The sequence below is a fragment of the Elgaria multicarinata genome, chromosome 2 (genome assembly GCF_023053635.1).
Source record: "Elgaria multicarinata webbii isolate HBS135686 ecotype San Diego chromosome 2, rElgMul1.1.pri, whole genome shotgun sequence".
NCBI classification, from domain to species: Eukaryota; Metazoa; Chordata; class Lepidosauria; order Squamata; family Anguidae; genus Elgaria; species Elgaria multicarinata.
Genome location: NC_086172.1, coordinates 64,660,590 through 64,680,092, shown reverse-complemented (window position 1 = coordinate 64,680,092; position 19,503 = coordinate 64,660,590). Strand labels below are relative to the sequence as shown.

Here is a 19,503-nt window from a genome sequence, read left to right as displayed (position 1 = left end):
TTGCTTCCTGCAATACTAGTGCTACTTAGCGTGATCTCAGTTTACCAAAGGTTCTTCATTAGGTCTGTGCTCTTGTGCGTTAGACCTAGACCTCAACTGGCATAGACAAAAAAAATCTCCTTCGTCTAGAGAAAGCTTTTGATTGCTGGCATAGGAGAGGGAGAAGGGCAGCTTCTGCTGATTTCACCCTTCTCCCATTGCCAACTCCTATAATGTTCTGGAGGGCCTTCCTCTCTCCACACCAGTGGAAGCATAGTCTGGATCCAACACACAGCACACTAAGCCACCCTGCGAATAAGCCACAGTGGGTTGTTTGTTTGCAGAACTATCCACGGTATGTCCAGTTGCCGTGGCTAGTTCTCCCCCTCTTTCTCCCTCAGTCCTCCAACTAGCTCCAGTACATATCCCAGGAGCCTTTACGGCAGAACCCATCTGGTCTCCTCATCCTGGCTCCTTCCCCGTTCTGATTGCTACCCATTTTTATTCCCTGGCTTCCTCCCTCCCCAGTGCCTCAGGAATATGCAAATAGGGTGGTATTTTTTTAAATGGGACTGATGGGAGTTGAAGTCCAGAATATTGTGAGGACACATAAGAAGAGCCATGCTGGATGAGAGCAAGGATCCATCTAGTCCAGTACTCTGTTCACACAGTGGCCAACCAGCTGTTGACCAGGGACCTGGGTAACAGCACTCTCCCTCCCATGTTCCCCAACAACTGGCATGTATAGGCTTACTGCCTCGGAAACCAGTTTGGGGAACGCTGCCTTACTGGATTGCCAGGAATGTAGAACAGCTTCTGAGGATACTGCTCTAGATGTCTGTATTCATGAGTTTTCAGAAATACATAGAGATATTTTGTACCCAATGGGGCATATTAAGTGAACACAGGAGCTGTCAAAAGCAGATGTCTGCTGCTGCTGCTGTTAATTATGGACTTGGGCAGAAGAGTAGCCTGTGGAGTATCACATTTAGAAGAGGCCTTATGCGGCTACTTAATAAAGCAGTTCCGTTGCTTTTACCTGCAAAAGTTTTTTACAGCAGTAATATAGCGTTTGGAGCCATACCGAGTTTTATTTGTAAGGAAGACAGATCGTTACATCCTTATTTCATCCTCTTTATCTCTTTCCCCAGCCCATTCCTCCCATCATTCTGCAGTTATAGATTTTAGGAATCTGCCTCTGCTATTTTAGGCTGATAAAATGGATTTCCTGCCAGTGTGTAATGAAGATGGTTTAAAACATTGCAATTTCTGTTTTGTCCTTTTCTTCAAGTCTTTGAGCACATTGGTTAATATAGAGCTGTCACTTCATTACACCTTAAATTCAAGTAAGTCCATCTTTTGTGGTTATCGTTGAATCAAAAGAAGTGGAAGCTACATTTGGGAAAGAAGGTATAGGAATAAATTTAGTCTTTCTTGAATTGAGATGAATGAATGAAGCCATCCGTACCTCTGACCAGAGGCAATAGGAAAAATGTTGGACGTGCTTTTAGGACGTCAATAAAGATAGTGGATCATTCCAACAGTGTTTATCTACCAGCGGAATGGACGCTGTTGACGGACCTGGTTGTCTCCTCCACCCCGCCCCTTGTAGTCCCCTGGATCTGCTCTGGAGGGTTCGGTGGCGGAGTGCAGGAGAGCAAGAGGAAGTCCACTTGTGTGATGGATGTAGACTAGAAGTATGTACTGTAGCAGTTATGCTGAGGTTATGGAGACTCCAGGGAGCAAATGTTGGGGGAGCACACAGGGAGGCCCAGGAGGGAGGAGAGCAAGCAGAAGTCCCATTGCCTGAGTGGAGGTTGACTTGCATGACATTGGATTTAGCCCGGAATTGTGTAATGTAGCAATTTTGCTGACAATTTGGAATCTGGGCCTGAGTCAGAAGCTTCATCATTAGAAGCTAGTATATTGTGTTTAATTTCTAAAGCACTTTAAAGTGAACTAAGTTCTTTATGATTCTAATCTTGGCCCTTCTCTTCCTGGTGGGAGGCATCTTGGCCCCTTTGGATCTTAGGGATTCTGGAAAAGAAAATGCAGTGAAAATTCTGTCCAAGGATTGCATCTAAGGACATTGACCCCTTTGGGACTGATGTGGGACTCTTTGACAGTACATAATTGATCAGATAATGTTATGGAACATAAAAAGTTCCAAGAGTGGGCAGTGTTCTTGAACAGTGTTATTGGGGCAAACAAGGGAAAGATTAAGTGCTTTGGGGATTTAAAAGCACCATACTAACTGCAGAGTCATCTAGCTCCAGCAAAAATCAGGGAATCTCTGTGTTCACATAGAGCAGAAACATCTTAGTAGCCTTAGGACAGGAAGGGAGTTGGAGTTTATTGGATCGACCCCAGTGCCTTATGATGTATCACTCAATATATTTCCTAACTTCAGAGTATTCCTCATCAGTCAGCCTAAAGATGTAGTCCAGCAAAGCAGTCAAGAAAGAAAGATAGCTTTATGTAAGTGGTTTTTAACCCTTTTTGCCCTGCGTTTAAGCCAGCAAGGGCCCTCAAGACAACTTTTAAAAATGAGTAGAAAGAGATACCTTCATGCTGCAGGCAGAGGGCAGAAATGATCAGGTATCTATTTTGCTATCAAATGTCAATGCTTCTGGCCCTACAGCAAAAAGCAGTCTCTTCATGTGTTCATAGAATCATAGAATAGTAGAGTTGGAAGGGGCCGTCGAGGCCATCACAAGCCAGATGCATGATTCAGCTTTTGTGAACAATGATTTGTGGTCCGGAAGACACCATAGGTTAGATGGTCACATTCACTCTTAGGTCTTAAACTTGGACTTTGTGTGCTTCATAGAATTATGAGGCTTAAAATCCCTTTTTTCCACTTTCTTTCAAAATAAAAAATCCTCCTCAATTTCTTTCTAGTTCAAGACTTTGCAGCAAGATGGTCTCAGAACAGAGACATCAGAAATCATACAGTCTCGTACTCACCCACCTCCTGTAGTTTAGCTAAGGGATAGTGAATCAGGGGCCCTTCAGCTATTTTGATCTACAGCTCCCATCAGCTCTGACCATTGGCCATGTTTCCTGGAGATGATGATGATGTTCATTATCATCTCTTTTCTCGCTTGTGGCGTTTTTTCTTGATGGACATGATGGTCTTTGCCAAGTAATGCTTTTACTAATTCAGGAATTTCTTGAATGTTGAGCATGTTTTAAGCATGACTGCTTTCTGGATGTTGGTGTGGATGTATTTTGGTAGGCCTAATTTCTGAAGGTTTTCTGGGCGTGGCGGGTGGAATTGATGTGATTCCGGTGACTGATGTGACTAACAGAATAATTGTAACCTTTTCCTGTTGCATTATTATATCTCTTTCTCGCTTGTGGCAATTTTTCTAGGTGATGATGATAATGATGATGATGATTTCTATATGCCCCATAGCCTGCTCTTTGGGCAGTTTAAAACAATGAATAAAAATACAATGGGAGTTGTAGTCCAAAGCATCTGGAGGGCACCAGGTTAGCTACTTATGGTTTAGCTCTGGCTCTAGATACTGACCCCATGCCCTGCTAATCAATGCTGCCAGTGGGTCTGTTCAGAGGAGACTTCAGGCTCTGTGGTTAGCGAAACTGTGGTTCTCTGGGGTTAGCACTAACCACAAGCCGTGCTGTTGCACACAACACTTTAAACCACAGTTAGAGCTGCTAACCTTGCTGCAGAGTTAGTGAGTGAGCAGGGTTTAGCAAAATGCATCACTCAAGACACCTTAAACCCTGCTGCTTAACCGAAAACCTTAACCAGCAGAGTTTAAGGTGACTTCTGAGCAGGCCCATTGCGGTGCTGTGTTTTTCTTTAGTTTGTAGTCCTAGCATGCTGGCTTTTTTCACAGTATTGGCAACCCATGTTCTGGTTGGCAGCCATTATCATCATCAACTTTATTATGGTCACCGACCAGACTTTACACTTACAAAAGAGTAGGGAGAAATTACATACAAATTTGAGAAATATGCAACAAAATGAATTCTGGAGATACCTTATTTTCCTAGCATTCCGAAAGAATTCAGCAAAAGCCTTGATTATGTCTCTGTCCTCTGTGGCCCTGAAGCAATGAAGGAGTGCATTAATTTCTAATGTGGTGTCAAGCAATAATTTCTCTCTAATCTCTCTATAAAAAGAGCAATAGAGTAGAACGTGACCGATTCAATTTCATTGCTTCCACCTCGGCATAAGTGATCAGGAATACTGATTTTCTGAAACCTCCTCTGTAAGAGAGCAGATGGCAAGACATTAAATCTTGCCAGAGATAGTGCATGCCAATATTTGGGGATGTTTAGCATTGAGAAATATTTTGCTTCTGCCATTCTGTAACTCAGGTTAACACCTAAGGACCGAGGAGAACAAGTTCTGTCCGCTGCAGATCTTAAAACTTGTAGATCACAGTCCGTTACCCTTTGAGACGGAAGAGCTTGGGCCTGTTTTGCTTCCATCGTTAACAGAGACTCTGGGCAGAAGTCCAGAGAGTTGATCTTATTCCAGAGTAATTTCATCCACTCAGTGAAGTATGGGTCATTATGTATCTTGTGGACATAGCCCAAAGAACCAGGACCATACAAACGAATCCAAAATTTTCGTACGCTCAACCAAGCTCTCAAGGTGATAAGACTGTAGTAGACCAGTTTCCAACGAGAGAGCAGGTATTGTCACACTTTGGGAGACCAAGGATAGAACGTACAAAGCTTCATGTACAGATTCTATTAAAGGGTTAACAGCTTTGATTCAAATTGTAATTCCATAGGTCAATTGCATAAGACTTAGTATAACAGGTCAGATGCTGTATTCACTTCTCAACAGTTTGTTGTTGTTTTTACTGGCGCCAAAGAAAAATAAATCGTGGAATGCTGGCTTGTAGTCGGAGAAAGACTTGAAAGGCTTCCTGTTTTATATATAAATTCAGAACAATCTTCATAGTAATCAAAATGACCAGTCAGACACAGAAAAAATGATACAGAGGGTATTATCACAATATTTGCTCTCCTGATAGCATTGATTGCAAATGGCTTATGCAAAGACCTTTTGAAAGGCATTATCTCCAAAATAACTTCTTCACAGGGTAAAAGACCTCTCTGGGTCTCAGTGCTAGGCTGCAACAGAAAAGCTTTGCCAACGTTAGCACTTGCTTGCTCTCTGTAACCAAAGGCACACAGCTTCCAAACCCTAACCTGTGCATTCTTGCATGAGGCTGTCTAGTGATATATAAGGCCATCCTGTGCAAAGATTAGATTAGCAAGTATCCTGGGGAATCTGACAAAGTGTGGAGTGGTAATCCGTTTGTGTGCCCTTTTTCTTCCCTCGCCCCCATTCCATCCACCCACCCACCCACCCCAGCAATCAGAACTTTCTGCAGAGGAGCGTCCAGAAAGACTCGGAGCAGCCCAGCAACACAGAAGGAAAGTGGCATCTCTAAACAAGCAGATCTTGCAGAAAACTAAACAGCTGGATGAAGTACGGTTTTTATTTTTTTTATAAAGTTCTTTAAAATATTCACTCTACTATTCCAAACGGATGAGGAAACTTAGCTTATAACTTCATGCTCAATCCAGGAGAATCAAGAGATGAGAAATCGGAGTCCTGATAAGGATTTATGTACTCCTATGCATAAGTAGAGAGGTTGGGCATATCTTCCTTAATATAATGAACTTCACAGAATTGCCAGCAATTCTGAATGAAAGCCATCAATGCTGTTTATGCACAAACAATGGCATAGTGTGAATATAAACGATATTTGGGACTTAAAAGCTGCATAGAATTGTCTAGTTCAGCCTTCCCCAGCCTGATGCCATCCAGATGTTTTTGACTACAACTCCCAGCATTCCTGACCATTGGCCATGCTAACAAGGGCTGATGGGAGTTGAAGTCCAAAAAGACATAGAGAGCACAGGTTGGGGATAGCTGGTCTAGTTTATACAAATTCTTTCAGAAAGATCATGTTTCTTTGTTCAGATGCTAGGAGGACCTCCTGTGACAGCTCACTATCCATTCCTGTGAAAATATTATATTGGACTTCACTACCCCACTGCTAAAATGATTGTTGTGACTGTCACAATGTATGCAATTTTTCAGCCTGATTTTCCAGTATGAATTTTCTGTGTATGGTATTTCCTTGGGCTTCTTCAGTATTTATTCATTTATGCTGGCGGCTTTTTTCATTTCAGTTCATGGGGTGTCTGGGATGGGATGTGGGGTGAGCAGACACTGGGTTGTATGCCATCTGCTAGTGGCTTTGTACAAGTGGAAAGTACTTCTGCTTGTGGAAGGCAGAGCAACCCATTTTCACCAATCTCTCACTCTCTGAGTCACACACACTTGCTGCAGGCGCCCTCCCTCCCCATGACCCTTGAATAGCTGCTCCTTTGAGTTGGGGAAATGCTTTGGAACGGTATTGCATAGAGCACAGAGGGCTGCAGTAGGTGAAGGAGATCAGTGGAAGTAAGGTGCTTTGCCTTGTGTGAGCGGAAGCCCTTTCTGCTAGTGTGATGCCACTATTGTAGCCTTCTCAAACCTGGTGCCCTCCAGATGTTTAGACTACAATGCCCATCATCCCCAACAATTGTCCCTGCTGGCTGGGGCTGGTGGGAGTTGTAGTCTAACACTTCTAGAGGCACTAGTATAAGGAAGGCTACCTCAGAATGTAAAACCTGAATTTGAGAAGTATCCATGTCTAAAAGAGGTAGGAAAATACTACCTTTTTATTATGGCCCCGCAATGTTTGACGTACAGTATGAATGTTTTACACTGAACCTTTCCTTGCAAACTGAATGTACAAGAAATAAAGGGGGGAATAGTTGTTTCTGAGGGTCTTTCAATTTTTTTAAAAAAATTCTTAGCCAGCCAACCAACACAATAGTTATGTGTATCTTGAAAGCTGATGTTGGCTTTAATAAATGTTATATCCTACTGAGAGCTTTGGTATAATAGAACAGCGTGACTACTTGTTTTTATCTATGTTTTATGTTGACTATGTTTGATAAACTTTTAAATGTTTTGATACAAGTTTTCTGACTGAATAGTTCTGTTTGAATGCTGCTTCTAAGAGGAGCCATTAAGTAAGAATACATCCAGCGTGGTTCTTATGTATATAAACCCCATTACCATGAACGTTTGCTGTACTTGATTAAAAAGCCTGACTAACCAAATTTGTTATCACTTAACTTGGCTTTTCTTTCGTCTTTCTCTTTGATAACAGTTGCAGGCTAAATGTGCCAGCCTGCAATCAGGATGTAAGGAGGCCAAGAAAACACTAAATGAGGTAAAGTCTTTTTCTTTGCCCACCCCACTTTCTTTTACTTAGATCAGTGTCTGTGAGCTGTGAAAAAAATGAACAGGGCCAATTGAGAAATGAGTGCCGTCACATACACAAATAAAAGGAGTAAGCACTCTTGTAGCACTGCGGTTTTCATTGTCGCAGGTTAAAGAATGCTTTAGTACTGTACTATCAATTGCCTTGTGTCTGTTATCCAAATTCACTGCATCTCTCCCATAATGTTTTATGGTAGTGTTCAAACTCTCTTAATACTATGAGAATATCCTTGGTTTTATGATTGCTGGTCCTTTTTTTGTTTGTTTGTTTTTGACAGAGGCTCACAAGCTTTGAACAGGTAGAAATCCCTGTTCAGGTACACATTCTTCCTGCCTGGGATGGGAGGGGGAAATTCAACAGGAGCAACTTTTCATAATGCCTCTTACAGTGCAATCCTATACAAGCTGGATCTTACTCTCAGCTAAGTGTGTATAGGATTGCAGTCATGCCTTACCAGGTTGACCTATTGCATTCATAGCCTACCATACGGTCCTGTTAAATAAGTTGTCTATTAAGTAAAGGCAACTATGTGAATGGCCTGCAACTAACTACAGCATGGTGTGCCTGGCATGTCCAATACATCTGATGAAGAATCCCACTATACAGCTTTTATTTTGAATACAAAAAGAATCTTGATGTATAAATTGCTGCAGTTCATAGAGATTCTTTTCCTTACCTCCCCCATTAACTGTGACAGAGAGCTCAGTCCAAGCTGTGTTTATTCTGAAGGTCCAAGTACTTAGCTTAGATTTACTTTGAAGTAATTATCTTTAGAATTGCAGGCTAAACATAGCTTGTTAACCTCAATAGTAATTAAAATTCCCCCTTTTTTTAAATTCACGCTCTATTGTGTTTGGTGCGGGACATGTTGGTGCTTCCAATCAGTTCTATATCTAAGCTAGTGGAAGTAATTGTATCTAAAAGAATTAGCATTCAACCACTGTTGGAGTTTTTTAATGGACTACTTGATTGGGTATACACTGCATCACTTAACTGTAGAAATGTTTCCTGCCAAAATCAGTGTCATGTTTGGTTCACGTTTCATGCTTCCTAGACTTCACAGTAACAAACAAGTGTAATGGCAGATAGACTTTTCTCCTGTAATCAGGGGTGGTCTGTGTATTTATGTGGATGTGGCAGCACTCCCCTGCCTGACTGGCCATGTCCACAGTGAGAGAGAAGAGACAGTCCCTCCCCAGTAGTTACTTCCAGATACTTGCTGCTGTTTGTTGTCCTCTTCAGTACCTCTATGAGAATCCTCATTGGGCCTGTTCAGACATCACACTAAGGCCGTTTCTACACCAGGCTGAAAATCCGGGCTGGTCACAGCCGACTCCCTGTGTGTCCAAATTACACACAAGGACTCCCAGGGGCAGGGGGGCATGAACACGGGTTTTCCCAGGGTTGAATAATCCCTGGGAAAACTCGATTCTTCCCACGGTCTTGGGATTGTCCCGAGACCGCTAGAGGTGTGTGGTTGCTTGCCCCTGTTTTGTACCGCCTCCTCAAGAGTAAACATGAGGCGGGAAATGGGCATGGAGCTCTTCGGGTGCTCCATGCCCATCAGGGGTGGGGGGGAGCAGTTTTTTTAAAAAAACTTTTAGTTGGAGCACATGTGCGCTTATCTCCATTTTTTTAATCCCTCCTTCCTCCTGGGATGTCTCACGGCATGTGGATTTAGGGGAGGATCTTGTGAGCAGAATATCGCAAGATCCTCCCCCCTCCCTCCCCGAACGCTGAGAGGTGTAGAAAGGCCCTAAGCCATGGTTAGGCCACTAACCCTTTTGCAGCAAATGGTTAGTGAGCATGTTTAAACCATGGTTATGTAGCCACCATGGTTAGGAATGGTTCACACGACACGCTAAATCATGGTTCACATGACATGCTATGCCATAATGTTTAGCTCAAAATGCTTAACCACTGTCTTAGCATATTATCTGAACAAGGGCATCATTTTGAATGACTGGAGAGGCTGCTTCCTGAATTTCATATGCTCAGTTTTGCAGGCTGCACTGTCACAGGTCATGTCAGAACGTTTGTGTGGGTGCGTGCATTTGTGCTGCCAATGCTAAGGCAGAGAATCTAGGAGGACCACTCTGCATCATGACCAAATATGGTCCCTATTCAGTTTGCCTGAAACAGTCAAGACCTAGCTGTTAGCATATAAAGTAGAACACCCGCTTTGCATGCAGAAGGTCTCAGGTTCAATCCCCAGCTTCTTCTGGTAGGGCAGGAAAAATTCGTGCCAGAAACTTTGGATAACCTCTGCCAGTCAGTGTTGACAATGCTGGGCTAGATGGACCAAGGGCCTGACTCAGTATACAGCAGCTTCCTATGTTCCTAAGTCCACTTGTGCCAGTGTTGAGGCCTTGCACTAGGCCTGGAGAGCCACTACTAAAATCCCTTTTAGAAAAAAATATATATCTGGCCACACCTTTAGGAGTCATGCAGGTTATAGATGAAAACGCTGGTGGGTTTTGCCAAGATTTTTTAACAGAGCGTTTTGGAGGAGTTAGCTCTCAGGTTAAGTTGATGTCAACTTTTGACCTACTCAATGTCGTTTACATAATCAGTTATTGATTCCAATCTTTTAGGTTAAGAACCATAGTGAAAAACTGGACAAGGAGTTGGCGGCATTAGAAATAGTGGAATCCCAAGCAGATTCGACGTATGTGTTCACTTCCTCTCCTCCTTGGGTTACCAACTTGCTTTGTATGCATTGTGTTAATTCTTTAGTCGTGTGTGTGTGTGTGTGTGTGTGTCTGTGTGTGTGTGTGTGTTCAATCCAAATGTTTCCTTTCACAGTATCCTCATGCAATGACGTAGTAAAAAAACATTGGAAAATTCAAACATTGGAGAATAGAGGAGAAGGGGTGGGGATATGCTTCCAAACAAAATCTAGTGACTGAGCAATGGCTCAGATAGGTAGACCTGGCTCCAGATAAATTTGTTTACTAAGGGTGCTTCCATGTGAGGCTTTTATTGTGCGATCAACCATCTTCATTTATGGAATTTAAGTGGCTTTGAGAGGTTTTACTACATTCAGCAGTATATAAATGCCACAAATAAATAAACTTTGAGACTTGATTGAACTAGGACTTTCCCAAATTAAAAAAGCCCCCCCCCCCCACATTTCCATTGAAAGTTTTCATCCCAATGTATGCTATCTGTGTACCTTAAAAATACGGTGGCTATGATCCAACTAAACTTTGATTAGGAGGATTAAGCATTTACTTAATTTCCTCCTTTGAAATCAGTGTACTTAAGTACTTCTAGGTTCAGATTAATCATGCCCACTCTATCCTGTCATTCAAAGTGGATGATCCCATATTTTGGTTGCCTCCATTGTTGTTGTTGTTTTAAAGAAATCATTTGAAAATGATACAATATATTGGATGATAAAATGGAGACACTGAAAATGTGAATAGCTGCACTAAAGACCATTGTTTTTCCCCACAAAGTTCTAGGTTTGTATTCAGCACAATTCTTACCTTACATTTTGTAGCAAAATCTAGATAGCTTGTTTAAAATATTTGGGAAGGGTTCCCCCCCTCCAAACATGTACATTTTCTTAGAATATGTTTTCTAAATTCCTGAGAATAAATAATATCTTCATTTAGTGTATTGCAGAAGCTGCGGACACTGGTGGCCATGAATGAGAACCTCAAAAGCCAAGAGCAAGAATTTAGAGCGCATTGTAGGGTAAGTTTTAGAAAGTGATTCCCAGCTGTGTCTGCACAGGCCTTCCTTCGAAGATCCAGATGTGTTCCTGTGTTTGTCTGTAAACACAGTTGAACACTGTATGAACAGTTGTTTCTAAGATCTGTTATGTATGTGTGTGTTTTTCTTGGCTTAGTAATGGTAATGCTCCATGTCACAAAGGTAACTTGTGCCATCATTGGGCAGAAGGTAGATCAGCAATGGTTTCTGACTCCCAGTTGTTAATAATAGCGACAAAAAAAAAAGACTTTTCCACCTAAAATAGGCTGCTGAAATGACAGCAGCCTAATTTAGTGAAAAGACTAAGATCAGTTCAGCTCCTGTACTTAAATCAGACACACCCATTCTTTATTTGTATGTCTTTTCCACTTGCCTCTGATTGATAGATATTAGTGTTCTAGTAAAAAACGAAGTAGAACTGACAAGCCTGAAGTCTAAACTCCTGGCATGTGTAATCCACTCTGGGGACCTTGTAGTTTTAAAGCAGGATGTACATCAGGGGTGGGCAACGCGTGGGCCACGTGCTTCCCTCCCCACCCATGCGGGCTCCGCTGCTCAAATTTGGGATAGCAGAAAGATTGGCGGTTTCTCGCTGAATTTCAGCAACAAGGTGCCTCCTCCAAGGGAGGTTCAGAAGGTGGCAACAAGGGAGGGGGCCTTCTCAGTAGTGGCCCCGCAATATGGGACGATCTCCCTGATGAGACCTGCCTGGTGCCAACATTGTTATCTTTTCGACGCCGGGTTAAGACCTTCTCTCAGGCATTGCAGCGTATGATGAGGTTTTAATCAGGTACTGTTTTTTTCTTACTGATCGTTTAACGTTCTTTAGATATGTGTATGCCTGCATGTGTGCTGTCTGTTTACATGTACATATGTAAATGGGGTTTTATATTATGTATAATGTGTTTTTAATGGTTTTTAATCTTTGTAAACCGCCCAGACAGCTTTGGCTATTGGGCGATTTAGAAATATAATAAAAGAAAGGAAAATGAAGTGGCACTGGCTGTGTTTTATCATTGGTGTAGGGATGGTGGCATGTGAAAGCTCACACGCTTGCCTTCCCTTTCTCTCCAGCTTCATTTGCATGCGAAATAGACTGTGTGTTTATTCCCCTCCCCTCCCCCTCCCACCATCCTAGTATGAAACCACTGGCAATTCAGCATCCTGTTTTACATAATGAAGAACCTTTGCCTCTAGTGCTCTGGGCATAGAAGACCACAATTAATTTTGTTGCCAGCGCATGTACGTCTCGGGCTTTTTCGAATGCATAATTTATGAAAAGAGCACATCTTTGGCTTCTGTTTCCACAAAAGAGTACAGTTCTTTCTAATGAAAATACACAATTATTATTTTTCTCGCTCTTCAAGGAAGAGATGGGACGCCTCCAGCAAAACATTGAAAGTTTGAAAGCAGAAGCAGCCGAAACTGGCGAGGAAAAGGTAAATGGCAAATAGTTGGGCATTCTTATGAAGCAGTGCTGTGAAATCGTCTTCTTCTAATTCTAATTGGTTAGATTTGTGAAATACCCACAGCCCCCTCACTCTAGTGAAGTGTCCTTCTCATTTGGAATGCTGACAGCATTCCTCTCTTGCTAATCTGCTAGATGGCAGGGCACTGAATGTAGATGGACAATGCAACTGTGTCTCAACCATTTTCAAAGGAACACCTTGTTTTATTTTAACAAAACTATGTTCACAGAAACGTCTTACACAAGAATGGGTACTTAGTGGATGCAAGCTATGTCAGTTCCTGGGGTGCATGTATTTTTCCCCCCGGGGTGGGGAACACTGTGTCCCTTTTGAAGTACATTACGGCTGCAGTCCTGTGTGTCTTAGAAAGGTATGCATGGGGGAGGCGCAAAGGAGACAGAGGTCCACCATTGGAGAAGGAGAGTTAACCTCATAAGCCTGCAGAGATGTTCCTAGCCAGTGCTCCCCTGTCGCTAAAATGCCAATGTTGATGTGGGCAAAAGGGGGACGTTTTAGTAGAGGCTGTAGATCTACACGGTTTGAACACACACATACCTTCCATTTTTCTAGCGGGCCTCTAGAATAAAGGGGAGACTAGGTCAGTCCTGGAGCTGGCGTAGTTTTATTTCCCTTCCTTTGGGAATCAATGGGAAGGAAACTATTCAAGAAAAACTAATTCTTTAACTGAAGAAGGGAGGGAAAGCAATGCCGGTCCACCGTCTTCCGCCCTGCCCATGCAAGCTTGGTAGGGCATCAGGAAAGATGGTTTTCCTGCCTTTGGTTCTCCCTCTCCCTCCGCATGGGATTGCTTTGGAGATCACAGAGGCACATCTTTTTCTGGGCACCATACACATGGTGCATATTTCACAACTGACATAGCATGCATGTTGGGCTACGATATCTAAATAGTTCATTGAGAAGTTACCTTCATCAGTTAAAAGTACAGGAGTAGCCGTGAGCCTGGACTCCAGAACTTGCCCTTCCTCCGGCGCACAGCTTGCACACAGCTTGTCTTTTGCTTTTTTGTTTAGCACTAACCACAGTTCGTGGTCAGAGAAACCCCTTTCAAACTCTGGTTTCCGAATCTAGTTTGGAGGCCAAGTGCTAACCATAGTTTGCCTGTTTGCCACAGCAAACTGTGGTTAGTTCTAAACAGGAAACTGAAAAAGAAGCCTCATATGATTCTAATTTGGAGGCCAAGCGCTAGCCATAGCTTGCCTATTAGGATGCCACAGCAAACTGTGGTTAACATTAAACGAGAAACTGAAAAAGAAGCTGCATATGAAAGGGAAAAGTGGGGGCGTAAGCCTGCAGCTCTTTTTTGATGATCCAGATTGTGGACAAAAAGGATATTTCATGTCCAGAAAGTAGAGCAAAGCAGAACTCGAAAACGACGTGAACAGGAGCAATATATTTCTGATAGGGTTTTTCCTGACAGTGACTTGTAACAGCTACACAGCAAGCAAGTATTATAAACCAAAAAGAAGCAGGCCTTAAAACAGGGGTGCAGAACCTCAGGCCCTCTGTGGGTCACAAAAGACCACGCCCCCTTGCTTTCCCCCAACGACTGATTGACTGGTGGTTTCCCAGCTTTTGTGCCATTTTTTCCCCATACTGAAAGGTTGAAATGCGTCTCCTAAGACTCAGTTACTGGGAGTGAGAGGTTTAAGGTAAAATATGCAGGTGTTTTTGGCCCCACCCACCACTGGAATGTGGCTTACAAGACCCTCCCCGAAAGAGACTTCAGCCCTCAGTTTGAAGGAAGTTCTGCACTCCCGCTTTAAACTCATCCTACCAGAATTGTAACAGGTTGGCCTTTGCATGCAACTCTTGTTTTGAGAAGAAATGTATAACAGGAATTCCCAAGGCAAAGCACTAAGTAGAAGACAGGAAACATTCAAAAAGTTAAAATGTTGGTATCTTCTTCAGTCACGTTTGTGCATAACTGAAACAATTGACTTCAGTTCATTGTAATAATAGATTTTAATTGACTTTTTTGGGTCGGTATATACGGATCAGAAATGTTTGTATGTGTTTTTCATGTCTCAAACCCTAGGAACCTGCTAAAATTATAGACCAACAATACAAATCTGAGAAAGAGAAGTTGCAAAAGATCAGGCTGCTTCTGGTGAGTTGGGGTTGGAGGATGTCCTTGCCAGATGCATTCCTATCCTGTACAATATAATTTCTGGTTAACGTGCGAATATCAAACTACTTTTGTAATGAATGTTTTGAAGCGCAGATGATGTTCCTGAGTAATTACATGAAACTGTTACCTTTTACAACAGAGGGTTGGCGGGGTGGCGGCTGCATTGTAGCAATTGGTTCCATTATCAGCTTGTTTTCGAACATCAGTCTTATTTTTAAAAACCTCATCAGTTCTTGTATTTTGTTTTAACTCCCTCCTCCTGCCTGCAGGCCCGACGAAATAGAGAAATAGCCATTTTACAACGCAAGATTGATGAGGTGCCCAGCAGAGCTGAGTTAACACAGTACCAGAAGAGATTTATTGAACTTTACAGCCAGGGTATGTATATCACGTGGAGGTGTATTCCTCACAGCTCAGTGCTTAAAACCTACGGAGCATGACGACCGCACCTTGCTAATGCTGTTGTATTGACGGCTCTTTAACATTCACATCATACACCTCTACTTGCAAGGTTTTACAAAGTGCCTATAAAAAATTCCCGTGAGGCTGAAGATCTTGCGATCCTTTGAAATGTTTTCTAATATCTGTGTAGTTAGCTAAGCCGCTTAGATAAACAATCCGTATTAAATAACTGCTTCTTAAAGCAGGGCCTATTTATCCTGTCACTAGGCAAAATTACTTGTAGTGGAATATAAGGACTGCCCCCACCACTGATCAGGTAATGTAATGTGGAGCATTCATACTTGTGTCCAATCCCCTTTAGTAAAAGCAGGGAATACCGGGCAGTATCCAATGCTGCCTTTGCGTATTGACACATCACTGGCCCAATGGGAAGATAGCACTTCCTAAAGCAACTGGAAATGAGGCAAACCCCTCATTTCCAGAATGGAGCAGGTCAGCAATGCTAGCAGAAGGGAGCTCTGCTGACCTGTCCTGTTCTGAAAAGGAGAGTTTCAGCTGGTTTCCAGGGTTGCTCTAGGAAATGTTATCTTCCTGTTGCACTGGCAGCAGGTCTCACTGGTGCAACACAGCCAGTAGAGATAGAGTAGCAGCATTGGACACTGCCCATGATGGCAGCATTGATCCCAGGGGCAGCATTGGACACTGCCCATTGAGGCTCACACAAACAGATGTATATATGCATATACCGATTTGCGTACATGCAGTATGTGTGTGTGTGTGGGGGGGTAAGCTCGGGATGCTTTGCTGGCCCCACTGCCCCAAATGTACTGTGGTGGCTGACCACTTTAGTGGAGACCTCTTCAGCAGCAACACCCAGATCTTTGGAGAGGCTCCTCTATTCAATATTCAATGACCACTAGTGTGCAAGATGACAGGGGGGCCCTTTGTAGTTGTTGTCCAAAAGCTGGTTACTCAGGTGCTGAAGCTTTTTGTTCCTGGAGGACCATCTCATGAGATGCAGCATCCAAATAAAAATGGGGAAAGAACACAGATGACATGCGTGGAAGAAATCAAAAGAGGAACTTTCAGTAAGGTTCCTCTTGGCTCAGGAACCCATGTGAAAACCCATCCCGAGATGGATTTAACAAGAACAAAGAACTCTTTGTTCTGGTCCTCCATCTTCTGCCTTTGTTCCCTTTGTTCACCTTGTTTCATTCACCTGTTTCTGTCACTTGACTTCTTTACTGTGGAAGCCATGTATGATATCCCTCCCTCCCCATTTCCAAAAATGGGGGAGCAGGTGTTCCTTTATGACAGGTGATATCTACAGGACAAAATGTGAAAAGACATACTGCTACATCTTCTTTGGAATAGGCTGGGATGCACTGGTGAGGAAGCTCATTTATCCGTTTGACCTGTCTGTGGATCAGGACTATAGAAGGCAGCTACAGGCGACCAGTGGACCCTGGGATAGTTGGTCACCTGGATGAACTTTGGGTTAAATCAGTCATGCTAGCGCAGGGGTACTGAACCTCTCTGAACCCGAGTGAGAACCCGAGTGCTGGATTCCATTTCAGATGAACTTTTAGAGGTTCTATTCCAGTGGTAGACAGGGAGGAAGGCAAAAGAGGGTGGGGCCGGATACAGAAGAGTGAGCCCAAATTACAACAACAACAAGAACAGCAATATACCAGCATTTTTCAAACTTTTAAAATGGAGGAAAAACAAGCATAAAAGCTGGGAATCCATCAAACGATTTGTGCGTATGGGGGTAGGTGGCAAAGCAAAGGCAGCATGGCTCTATTGGGACCGAAGGCGGAATGCATTGAACTCTGTCTTGGGAGGATGTCCTCCAGTGCAACTGGACTTCCCCCCTTTCCCTTTCCCCCTGCAGCCCTGAAATCTACTCCAGTGGATTTGCATGGAGAAGGGGGAAATCAACCCCCTTCCTGGTTCCATGGACAGAACTGCCTCTTTCAGAAAGCGCTGCAGCATTGGATACAACCCATTGTGTCTGTGTGCAATACGTTTCAGGGGATTGCAAAACCAGTTTTGCCCTGTGTGTTTTAAAGCCTTCAGTTTTGGAGATTTGATACTCTGTGTATGTCAAGTCAACACCTCGAGTGTTTGGGAGTATAAAATTAGGATCATTTAATTTGTAAACTGTTTCAAAAAAATAGATTTCACCACTGTATTACACAATCTCATAATAACCACCTATATGCTCTTCATGATTTTAATTTTTGTGAACTGCCCAGATAGCTTCGGCTATTGGGCGGTATAAAAATGTAGTAGTAGTAGTAGTAGTAGTAGTAGTAATAATAATAAATTAAAAATATTTTTTTTTCTTACTTTTTAAAAATCTGTCCCGTTCTGTCCTTGATGTTCCGTTTGTTGGCTGAGTGATGGGGCGCTACAGTATGAGGAGTGGAAAGAAGAGGAGATAGGAGCTTATCCAGGGTTCTAAAACTCTCTGTAGTGCATTTGAGAAGTCCAGTAGACAAATTCAGAAGTTTAGTAGCACACAACAAAATTTAAAACCCTCCTGAGTAACTGCTGCTCGCCTTGGATGAACTATTTCTTGCCATTAATTTCTTTGCTTCGATTAAGGTTGAAATACTGTTCACTATGAAAGGGAGGAAAGGATCAATCCCTTTTTTACCTATCTCTGGAAATTTAGGTCATTACAGGTTTTTGTCATGCAGTCATGAGGACTAGGGTGTTAGACATTAACTAAGTTTTCCCGTGCAGGCTGCTGCTGCATTGGTATTTAGACCTGGAATTTGTCTATCAAACAACACAATAGTCAATGGCGGGTTAATAGTCATCTCCATGGTTGATGATTGAGGGGGTACTCCCCACACAACATGATTATAATCAACCATGGTGTGGATTAAAGCCAGCGTTGAGTTGACTATTAGTCCACAGTGTGTTTGATTGACACATCCCCCACTCTCTCTCCCCCCAGTCTTCCCGCTGATATCCCATCAGCCATTGTGAGTTCTTGTGGCTGGACTAGAGTGGCAGCTGCCGCTTTGGTTGCTCTTACTCTAGCCACTGAAAATAACCAACTGTGTATGATGAAGTAGTCAACGGTGCCCGACACACGACACGATAACCAACGATCGTTCAAATAATCAGCTCTGTTATTTTGGCTGAATAACTGTGGTGTGAACAAGTCTCAGCAGATGACACAATAACCTACTGTTGACTATTAAAACCACCGCTGACTATTTAACCCACCTTTGGTTATTGTGTTGTCCGAACCTAATCTTTCTGTTGTTGCTGCTGTTATAGAAGTTTCATTTTGTACCCAAGGAATAGGCATGTTGCAATTGTGATAAAACCTCCAGGATTCTCACTAGAAGACTTCAGGATTTGGGGGACTATTGGCACTTGGTTTTTTTATTTTCTTTTTCTTTTAAAAAACGAATGTCTAGTCCTTGTAGTTACAATGTTTAAATTTGTGCCAGCAAAAATTTAGCAATGTGTTCTTCTGTATTGAACAAATTGTTTCCACTGCTGCTACACCCCCAGCCTGAATTTTTACTATTATACAATAGTAATTTGTCATTTTGTTATTTTTCTCCCAAAAAATCTACTTGGTGTATGTGTGTGTATGCATACTGATGCTTTATCAGTAGCTAAAGCAAAATAATATATGGGTTTTACCGCTATTCAGTACCATTAATGGCTATAAAGAGTGTTCTGTGTCAGAAAGTGCATTACTTCTCTTTATACCGGAACCATCATTGTATCACTGTCCCAGCCATGCTTAATGTAGTAAATTGATGGTTTAGGAGAATTCTACCTTTTGCCTGCCTGATCTATGCTAAACGAGCATTGCAAATCATTTAGAATAACCCTTTTTGCTTTACAAGCTAAAATCCTGTCACTTCCAATAAATTTATGTGAGCTACAATTCACAGAATGTTGGTTTTATGTTAAGATATATTGCCTGGCTTTTGTAGGCTGGCTGAGTACTTGGGAGTGCGTTCTTTCCCTCCCTACGTTTTTATAACATGCTGAAACTTAAAAGAACCTTGACAAAACCGTCATTTTCTACAGTTTGGCTGGGATCCAGAGAGGCGTGTGCGTGCTCTGACAGTGCTTCCCCACAGCTGGAGGATGCTTTGCCAATCTGTCCTTTTCCAGGGAATACCAGCTCAGCAAACCGCCAAGCATTGGGAGTGATTTTATAGGAGGAAAGGGGCATATGTAGGAGGGGGTTGAAAAACTGTTGTGAGCACATGGCGAGGCTTTTATACCCTTCTATTAAGTTTAGTCTGTAGGTTCCCCCCTCCATATTCAAATCCTGCTCCAATGGCTGTTTATTTGTGATACAAACTTGCCCACCAGCAAGGGCGGTTAGGCTGGTGAGTATTATTTTGTTTATTTTTAATTTTTTCTTAAACTATTTGTATCCAATCTTATCTCATTGGGATCTCAG

The 19,503-nt window shown here is 42.6% G+C and overlaps 1 protein-coding gene across 2 annotated transcripts in view; it reads left to right on the top strand.

The window, feature by feature from the left end:
• Window positions 1-19,503, top strand: part of CCDC93 (coiled-coil domain containing 93) — a 51,550-nt gene that overhangs the window by 23,843 nt on the left and 8,204 nt on the right. For both annotated transcript variants that reach the window (XM_063116622.1, XM_063116623.1), the window contains 7 exons: window positions 5,342-5,458; window positions 7,200-7,262; window positions 9,908-9,981; window positions 10,934-11,015; window positions 12,401-12,472; window positions 14,559-14,630; window positions 14,921-15,029. In XM_063116622.1, the coding sequence (XP_062972692.1) occupies window positions 5,342-5,458; window positions 7,200-7,262; window positions 9,908-9,981; window positions 10,934-11,015; window positions 12,401-12,472; window positions 14,559-14,630; window positions 14,921-15,029 (589 nt within the window). The remainder of the gene's footprint in view (window positions 1-5,341; window positions 5,459-7,199; window positions 7,263-9,907; window positions 9,982-10,933; window positions 11,016-12,400; window positions 12,473-14,558; window positions 14,631-14,920; window positions 15,030-19,503) is intronic.